The sequence below is a fragment of the Solanum dulcamara genome, chromosome 9 (genome assembly GCF_947179165.1).
Source record: "Solanum dulcamara chromosome 9, daSolDulc1.2, whole genome shotgun sequence".
Classification (NCBI taxonomy): domain Eukaryota; kingdom Viridiplantae; phylum Streptophyta; class Magnoliopsida; order Solanales; family Solanaceae; genus Solanum; species Solanum dulcamara.
The window spans coordinates 63,512,420-63,522,699 of NC_077245.1; the positions used below are offsets into that span (position 1 = coordinate 63,512,420).

The 10,280-nt window shown below is 35.6% G+C and overlaps 2 protein-coding genes across 2 annotated transcripts; one reads left to right on the top strand and one right to left on the bottom strand.

The window, feature by feature from the left end:
• The first annotated feature begins 334 nt into the window (after window positions 1–334).
• LOC129902092 (uncharacterized) lies at window positions 335–8,205 on the top strand. The gene is made up of 4 exons (XM_055977129.1): window positions 335–682; window positions 1,525–1,661; window positions 6,437–6,541; window positions 7,321–8,205. The coding sequence occupies exons 1-4, from the start codon at window positions 611–613 to the stop codon at window positions 7,742–7,744; spliced, it is 738 nt and encodes a 245-aa protein (XP_055833104.1). The 5' UTR covers window positions 335–610; the 3' UTR covers window positions 7,745–8,205.
• Window positions 8,206–8,525: 320 nt separating this feature from the next.
• LOC129902091 (uncharacterized) lies at window positions 8,526–10,280 on the bottom strand. Its single transcript, XM_055977128.1, has one exon. The coding sequence runs from the start codon at window positions 9,942–9,944 to the stop codon at window positions 8,742–8,744; it is 1,203 nt and encodes a 400-aa protein (XP_055833103.1). The 5' UTR covers window positions 9,945–10,280; the 3' UTR covers window positions 8,526–8,741.

Consider the following 10,280-nt stretch of genomic DNA (forward strand, 5'->3'; position numbering starts at 1 on the left):
AAATTATAATCCAAAATGGAATGAAGATAATTTGTTTCGTTTGAATAAATTATTGTCTTTTTTTCTCTTTTGATTGAATCGTTTTTTATTTTTATGAACGGTTAATAACCGAATCAAATCAAATTGAAACCGATAACAACCAAACCGATGAATGTATACTTTATTTGTTTTGATTTAATTTTAATAATTTAAAAATTAATTTATTAATCTAATTTTAATTTTGATCAATAATTGACCCAAACCAACCCTGAACACATGCTTGATAGACACATTTGACCCTTTTTCCCTTGATAAAATCAGTAAAAATAAATTGTGATCCCCATTTTTTCTTGTTGGGTGAGTTGGTTGGTTATGATGGATTATGTGGGACATGTATATAATAGGTCTTGTATGTGATCCGCCTTGGCTTTGTCCCCTCCTCGAAGCTCCCCCCTTCCTTTGGAATCAAGAATAATCCTAGGGAATCAATCTCTATTAGTTTTCCTGTAATTTTCTCCCTTTCCACACATTTATTATATGTATACTGAAATCTAGTCGGTAGAGTATATAATTCTCTCCATTTCTCTATTTGACCATTTTCTTGACCCCTTTTCAACCCTAACTTCAACATATGGCTACAGTTGTGGAGTTTGAATGTCCACAACTCGTCAACGACATTCAAGATCTATTCATTGAACCCCAGGTAAATCGGTCTTTTCTTTTTTTTTTTTTTAGCTTTTTGCATTTGTTGGTCTGTTTAAGTGTTGTTTGTCGTTCAAGATCCATTTTTTCTTGAAATAGTTATGTAGGTTTTGAGGATTGTGAAGTAATAGCTGACCCATTGTGTATTTCTAGACAAGGGTTTGTCTTTAGTGGCTATTTTAGTTTATTAATAGCTGCATCTGCTGTAGTGTTTATTCTGATCCAAGATTCATTTTTTCCTTGAAGTTTTGATTATTTTGAAGTAATTGTTGAGCACCGTGTTATTGTGGAGTAGGGTCTTTTCATCTGTTATTGTAGTGTTAGATTATTGGAAGTTTAGTTGTTTATCTGAATTAAGAAGTGTGTGATGATGAGTATCGGAATGAAATGGATATAGAGGATGCAAATGTCAAAAGAACAAAAAAACAAAAGATATCCTGGATTAGTTTGGTATTGTCATGTAGTTGAGTGAAGATTTGTGTGATCGGGGAGGTTTTTGGTGACAATTGATGCTTGTCGTAATTTGTAAGTGTTCACAAGTTTTGATACAAGTAAATGCTAGTTATTATAAAGTAGACCTTTCTATGGACAGCTTGTTATGACATGTAATATATTTATGTGCAAAAAATCTGTAAAATCTGTTAATTGAACTGTAATGCAGTATGTTCTGTAACTTTGCTAATAGACTTTCTATTTGAGCATGCTAATCTAACTTTTTTTTTTGTGAAGTTACAATAGCTCGGAATTTGTTATTTCTATATTTTTCCTGCATGGATGTCATTTAGATGAAATATCGGGATTGAGTACACGGGATATGTTGATTGATATGGGTTTTCATTTCAGAACAAAATGAAGAGCACGGCTGAGGAAACACACCGAGTTGGGTGCGAGAATAACCATCATGGGATTTGTGTTGTTTGTTTGAATAAGATTATGCTTCAAGAAACTGCCCTTGTAAAAGGTTGCGAGCATGCCTACTGGTTTGTCTAAAAAACCATTTTCTTTTGTCTATTTATTGCCATTTTATCAGCACAGATTTGATTCGATTCTGTTCAGTTTTCCTTTTCTAGATGTCCTTATCTCTTTCAATTATTTTTTGTACCTAAATATCCAATTAGATGATGTTGTAACTATTTATGTCACAATGATCATAACCTGGTAGTAAATGGAGTTTAATGGATAGTGATGGAGAGAGTCCACATATGTTTGCTTATTTAAGCAGCTATTTTTAATTGAAAGACTGAGAAAGAGGAGGAAAAGAATTGTTCTTACTGTTTTTTAGCCTGGTTACTCTAATGACATTCTTACACCTTTTGAATCCAAAATTTCATGGAGATATGTACACTGGGTGTGTACAGTAGTGAGAAAAGGAAAATATGGAAATGATTTCCTTTACTTTTGCTGCCATTACTTTTTTGTGGGGCCAGAAGCATAAATAATGGTTGTCGTGTAGTTCTCTTTTGTCCTTCTCAGCCATAAATACAATCTATACTTTGTGCTGGTCTCTGTTATTGGTTTCTTACCATCACCCCACCCTATCCACTGTCCAAAAATTGTGTCTCTATGGTCATATTGTTATTTTTCTTTGAATGTCGTGAAATTTGGTCTTTTTATGCATTTCAACTTCTACTTATGATTGGTTCTCATGAATAATTGCATGGCTCACTAGTTAGCATGTGCTTGTTTAAGATATTGTGGTTTTGTGGATATCATACTTGGGGCTTGGTGGAATAGTAGGGATGCAAACAATATGTGAGATAGGACAATTAATTGCATTAGGGAATTAGCTAGAGGTGTTGGGGTGTCAAGGGTTCATGCTGGTGGACACAAGGGGATTGGTCATGGAATGGAGCGGTCCTAGGGAAAGTGGAAGCCAAGAAGGTGGAGAGAAAAGACGAGGAGGAAGAGAGGACAAATAGGGGAGGTATAAGGCGGCGGAAAAGGAAGTGAAGTTAGAAGTTACATCACACAAAATGGTAGCTTTTGAGCGTTTGTATGAAGAACTACAAGATGACAACGGGGATATGAAGCTTTATAGACTTACTAGGGCGAGAGAGAAAGAGGCTAGCAACTTGGACCGAGTGAAAGCCCATCAAAGATTAGGAAAGAAAAGCATTGCTAGAAGAGGCACACATTAGATTAAAATGGCAAACACACTTTCATAAACTTTTGAATGAAGAGAGGGCAAGAATATTGTTCTGGGATTTAGAGAACTCTTAGAGTTGTCAATATTTTAGGTACTGTAGTGGTATAAAGTTTGAGGAGGTTATTAGTAAGATGACAAGGGGGAGGGAAATTGGGCCAGATGAGATCTCGGTGGAATTTTGGAAGAGTGCAAACAAGGCAGGTATTGAGTGGCTAGTTGGGTTGGTTAGTTTCAATTTTAGGACGACAAAAATTCCCGAAGAATGAATGTGGAGTACAATGTTTCTAATTTAAAGAATAAGTGTATGTAGACCTTACTACTACCACGTGGTGGTAGAAGCTATTTTCGAAAAGACCCTTGGCTCAAGTGTAGCAAATCCAAGTACATAGAATAAGAAAACATACCCACTAACAAGGGAAGCAATGCACATCCTACCAGAAAGGGACAAAAACACAAAATAGGGAGATAATCAAAACATAATAAATAACAAATGATGATAGATATCAAAAGCAAGAACTACATTAATATAGCTGGTACAACGATGAGCACTACCAAGCCTAAACCATCGAAAAGCAAGATAACACTCCACTACCTACTAACATTCTATCCTAATATGTATACTCCACACCTTTCTATATAAGGTCATGTCCTCGGTAACTGAAGTTGTGCCATTTCCTATTTAATCACCTCTTCCCAATACTTTTTTTGGCTTACCTCTACCTCTCTTCATACCTGCTATAACCAGCCTCTCGCACTTCCTCACTAGGGTCTTTGTCCATCTCTTCTTAGCATGACTAAACCATCACAATTTCGCTTTCCTCATCTTATCCACCACAGAGGTTACTCCCATCTTATTTCAAATATCCTCATTCTTAATCTTATCGCTCTTTGTATACCAACACATCCTTTACAATATCCTCATTTCCGCAACATGCATTTTCTGATCATGGAGTTCTTGATTGGCCAACTCTCCGTTCTATACAACAAAGTTTGTTTAACCACCACTCTATAAAATTTACCTTTAAGTTTCGGTAGTACCTTTTTATCACACAAGGCTCTAGATGCAAGAGTCCACTGCATCCATACCACACCAATATGATGTGTGATGTCATCGTTGATGTCTCTACTTCCCTTGATCATACACACAAGATACTTGAAACTATCTCTTTGTGGGATAGCCTGAGTGTCAAGCCTCACTTCCACTCCTACCTCTTACATTGCATCACTAAATTTGCACTTCAAATACTCTGTTTTGATCTTATTTAATCTAATCCCTTTGACTCCGATGTTTATCTACACACCTCTAACCTAGGATTAACTTTTATGTGCGTCTTAATTAAATTAAAAGTTCTTTTAAAGCGCCCCTAAGTGCAAAAGCGAGATGCAATAGGACTTTGCCGTTTCGCATGACTTAAGGTGACACTCATGTCAGTGGGCCTTTTTTTCTTTCATAATCAATTTAAAAAAAGTTTCCTTTAAAATTATTATAAAGGGTGTGTCCTAGTTCCCTAGACTTTAATCAAGGAAGTCAGATAGTTTCCAAAAGATAAAAAAAGAGAAGATGAAGAATTATAAGAAGACCAAAGGAGTTGAAGGCTTGAAACAATGCACAATAGAAAAATAATCAAACCCAAGACTTCTTCAGCTGGCAGAACAAGCAGCAAGTAAATATAGATAACTTCTTTCTCTTCTTTGGTTCTTACTTTTTACTAATTTCATAATAAACTGTTGATGCTGAAAATTCAATATTTTTGCATTTTTATCTTTGTAGAAAATTTAGAAGTAAATGGAAGTATGACTTGTGGTGTCTTATCTTTAATAATGAGCAATGTAAATTTAACACATGTAAGAGGATAATAACAAAGATAATTTTATTAGAAGCCATATAGCCATAGTGGTGGACCCTATATATATATTTGTTCTATATCATTATTTACTCAATTAATTGCATGCAAAGTTCTTTATATATTATTTTTTATTTCAATTTTTAAAAATAACAGAGGACATGTCCACTGTCTATCTTTTTGTTCTTGTTGGTGGACCACTGCTGTCAAAAGCACAAAAAAGCGCTAAAGCCTTGTTGGAGCTTAAAGTGCAAAGGATACTAGAAGTGTGGGCTTTACTTAAAAAAAGCGCACTATATATATATATATATATATATATATATAATGAGATAGAACAAAAAAGTGGACATTGGGCAGGTCCTATGTTATTTTTAAACTGAAATAAAAATAATATATAAAGAACTTTGCGTGTAATTGATTGAGTAAATAATGATATACAACAAATATATATATGGGGTCCACCACTATGACTATATGGCTTCTAAGAAAATTATGTTTGTTATTATCCTCTTACCGGTGTTAAATTTACATTGATCACTATTAAAGTTAAAACACCATAAGTCATGAATCAAGGACAAGTGTCTATACTCCCATTTACTTCTAAATTTTCTACAAAGATAAAAAGTAGTATGAAATATTGAATTTTCAGCATCAATAATTTATTTTGAAATTAGTAAAAGGTAAGAAAAGAAAGAAGCTATCTCTATTTGCTTGCTGTTTGTTCTGCCAGTTGAAGAAGTTTCAAGTTTGATTGATTTTGTATTTTTCTATTGTGCACTGCTTCAACTCTTCTAGTCTTATAATTCTTCATCTTCTTTTTTTTTTAATCTTTTGGAAGCTCTCTGACTTCCTTAATTAAAGTCTAGGGAACTGGGACAGACCCTTTATAATAATTTTAAAAGGAATTTCTTTTTTAAATCAATTTTAAAATAAAAATCTAAAAGGCCTCACTGACATGAGCCTTGCCTTAGGTCATGCGAAGCGGCAAAGTCCTATTGTGCTTAAGCACTCTTTTAATTTAACTGTGGTGGACAAGATAAGGTAAGTGATACTGAGATAATTTGTGTATGTGAAGAGAAGATGTCCTAATGAGGAGGTGTGAGATATTGATCATAGTGGGTTTGAGGAGAGGTTGAGGTAGGCCAAAGAACTATTGAGGAGAGGTGGTTAGATAAGACATGACACACCTACCGAGGACATGATCCTAGATAGGAGGATATGGAGATCGATGATTAGGGTAGAAGAGGTTAGTAGGTAGTCAAGCGTTGTCTAGTTTTTCTTATCCGTGCTTTTACTGTTGCTACTCACTTAGTATCTTATTCTTTTATTTTTATTACATATGGTTCTCTTTGCTTTGATTCGTACAATATGTTGTTGCTAGGGTTCTTTTCCCCATTTTTTTCAGCATGACTTCTTCACTAATGTTTTTCCTTTTCATACCTGCTTTGAAATGTTTTACTTGAGCTGAGGGTCTATCGGAACAACTTCTCTACTTTTACGGTAGGGGTAAGGTTAGCATATACATCACCCTCCCAAACCAAATCAAAGACATTGTTGTTGTTGTTATGACTGTTGTACTTCATTTACGTTTATTTTTAATGGACTGAATTACTCTGAAACCTGTCTTTTCACCGATGTACCGATATTCTATGTTTGAAAGTTTGCATTAGTCTGTAGAACTTTCAAGAGTGTATTTATCTTCTATTCTTTGTAATTACAGAACATGATGTTATGATAATATTTTTCTCCTTGCTTTGGTGTGCAGTGTGACTTGTATCCTTCGCTGGGCAACCTACAAAGAGGAACCAACATGTCCTCAGTGTAAGCATCCATTTGAGTTTCTCTACATCCATCGCTCACTTGATGGAAGGTAACTGATTAGTTTTGAGTAAGTTTTCCTTTATTTAAAATATTTGTGATACATCATGATGCTAATGAACTCGGTCAGTGTATTATCTGACTAACACTGTTATATGCAATGGTGAATGAAATTATAAAACCATGAGCACAATAGTGGAAATATGTGTTCATTGATGAGGTTGAGACTAGCAGAATGGTGTTATTTTATAAGTTTGTGACTGCTACTATTTTCTTAAATTTTGATGTCTATTTGGATGGTTTCTATGTTTGTCAAGCTTGCAGGTTAGTACCGTGTCATTTTCTTATTTGCTGGAATAACATTTTGATTTATAGTTGTCCAATTATGTTTTGTACAGTTCAGTTACCTTGGTAACTCCACCTTCGTTTTTTGATAAATTTTCGGTTGTGTCTGGGCTTCGATTATCCATTGGGTGCCTGCTATCTCCAACTAGACACTAGATAAGTCTGTGCACCAAGGTTTAGGCAAATGAGAAGAATTCATCTAGCTTAGTATCTTTTGGTGGTCGAACCTTGGTTCTGAATGTGTCACTCCAACCCTTCTAGGACTAGGTCAGCTTCTTGGGGGGAAACTGGACCTTTAAAGTTGTGCCGTATATGAGTTGCCTCATCTTTGCTTTGGTTTTGTGTTGATGCAACCTCCAGAGGGCAGGAGGGGAGGTGAAGTCTTGGATTTTGAATTCTATTTGTAGCTGGTGACTGATTTTGAATTCTATTTGTAGCTGGTAAATTCTATCCTCTTGAGTAATAATTATTTGTCCATTTTAACAGCCTTCATGACTACATGTTTGAGGAGAGCGTTTGCCTTCTCATCAGGGCATCATGGTTTAAACCTTTGATTGTGGAGGAAAGGACAGAGATTGATGATGACATGGATGACCTGTACATGTATGATGATGCAGATGATGTTTTTACAGATGATTATTTCATAAGCAGTTCTTCAAGACTCCGTATAGGCAATAGACGATGGGGAGACAATGGATATGTCAGTGCAGGAAGGCAAGAAGCAAGGCCTGTTTATCGACCAAACCCTCAGGAATCGGGTGCTGGTTCCTCCCGCGAGCCCAATAAGGAGACTGCTGCTCCTAAAGAACTTGTTGGGCGGCGTGCCAAGAGGGCACTGAAGCGTGAAGCTGCTGATAAGGCGGCCGCTGAGAAACACCAGCAGCGTTTGGTGAGGATGGGTCGGAAATGAGTTCTGCTCTTGGACGACGACCCTAAAGATCATGACTTCAGGAATCACACACCCACTGTACATATTTCACTTCTTTTATTTGTAAAATAATTGACACAGTAAAGATGCTGGATATACTGGTAAATGGGATGGATCATGTTCATAACCTGTTGTCAATTCAGATACATATAATCATTGACAAATGGAAAAGGAAGCTCCTTGTTTCCCCAATAAATGTACGTTGTTAGGTGAATTTCATATTTATCGTTTAGATCCTTGAGATTTAGGTATCTATTCCACTTCCCATTTCTGCTTCAGATGTTAAGCTAGCTATGGACGGAGGATTCAAGAAGACCTGTAAATTTGTTTAGTTGAATAATACAATAATGGTAGTAATCGAACTTTCATATAACTTGATGTAAAATTTCTCAAGTGTTTCTTAATTTCTCCTATATAATGGTGTTCTTCATTGAAAAAGAATATTTCAAATCTAAAGCCTCTATGAATACTTTATATTTTTGTCGGTGTTGGTCTCTGCACAAATAATAATTAATTCTTCTAATAGCATTTTAAACTTCATGCGTACATTTTATCCTCCTCAGACTCCACGGTGTGGAATTTCATTGGGTTGTTGTAACATTTTAAACTTCATAAGTGGAAGGCATGCCAATTGTCAATGCTGCCTTACCTCAAAGTGGATGCCAAATAGATAGTGAGCTTTAGTTGACCAATCAATAGTCTATTGAATTGAAAATGAGCAAATGCCCCTCCAGGTCCTCTAAAACAATTTGCAATGGTGATATCATCTTCATGAATAATTCACTTTTACAAACATAACTCAATTGCAAGAAAAACTTCTTCAAAATCACATATGGAATTGTTGCTAATGAGAGCAATTCTCTTATGGGAATAATTACTATAAACTTTTGTTATGTCACTCTAAGCAGAACAGGAAAAGATGAATAGATGACCAAAACAATGATAAAACCAGATATTGAATACCATGATCAGACATAGTTCAAAAGAAGGCTCTGCTACCATAAAATACTCTTGAATTTTCTTTCCTGTTATTGTTCATATCTGATGATGAGCTTCCATGATCTTTCTGATCAGTTTTATCCAAGTCCAGTGGCAGCTTCATCTTTGCCAATGACTCAGTAAACTGATGCATACTTCTCATGTACATATCCACTATCTGCTGTTGCATACCTGACTGCTCTGCATCAATCTTAATGATATTCCCTAATGGAGCTGAAAAAACCACATGGGGTTCTTGCCTTTCTTCATCTTCTTTCTTAATTGAGTCCTTTTTATTATCACTGATCTTTTTATCTGGTGAGGAGTCTGCTGAGTTCCTGTCATCACTTAGAGAACTTGTCATTGAGGAGCTAAGGAACCAAGAATTTTGAATGCTTTCTTTGGGAGAAATATTTGAGGAGTTATCATCTTCTTCCTCTTCTGATGGATTAATTGCAGCCATTTCATAGTCATTCTGTGGCTGTTGTTGTTGTTGATTGTCATGATGATGACTATGGAATGCAGCAAGTTGGAGAAATGAACCTCCTAAGTCAAAATATTGAGACACCATTTCTTGATTCTCTTTAACTAAACTGATCTCAGGGAACTCTATTCTGGAATACTCAACTGGATCAATAATCTGAGATGTATTTCTGTCTAGTAACACAACTTCTGAACTTATAGAAGAAGAAGATGATGGTGAACAAGAAGGATTGTTGGATACTGAAATGGGATTGTTGGTATTCAAGAAAAGGGACAATTTGACTATACCAGCAGGGGAATGAAACAAATCAGTGGAAGAAAGGCCAAAAACTTGAGTAATTTTTCCTTTGCCAACAATTGAAGAAATAGGAACTAAAGCAAAACCCAAGAGTTGATCTTCCATTAAGGCTTTGGCTCTACTTAGCATCCAGATTTCACATTTGAGGATAGAATCAACTTGGGAAACTTTCATTGCTAAATCTTCATTGAAATCTGGATTTTTGCCACCACCATGTATGATCCTTGTTGATATAGCTTCATCAGGATTGTACGTAAGCGAAAATTTGGCGTATACATCTTGGTTGTTATAGATGCAGATATTGTGAATGTTCCTAGCATGGTGGACATGAATTTCAAGAATTCCTGAGAGTTCAGATTCTGAATCTGTACTTAAATCGGGGTTGTATAGAAAACCTGTTGATGTTTGCTTGAAGGAGTCCATCAAAGGAAAAATCAAGACTCTGGTTCCTTAGAAAGAATAGGGGTAGGTTGGTTGCCTTGGGTGTTAGGTTGCTATAATCAAACATATTTCATGTTGCTTTATCTGGTTCTTTGGGAGGCAAGAATAAGCTAAAAAATATAGGTGTGTTAGTACATAGAACACATTACTTAGAGTGCAAACGTTACATTGGAGGTTTGGAACTTAACTTTCTTTGTTTCTTTAAGTGGAATGGAGTTCTAAGACAAGGATAAGAGTGACTTTGAGTTGAAATATAAAAGTTTATAAACAAATTGAGCAGGTGGAATGAAGTGAGAAGTAGGTAATATAGAATGGGAA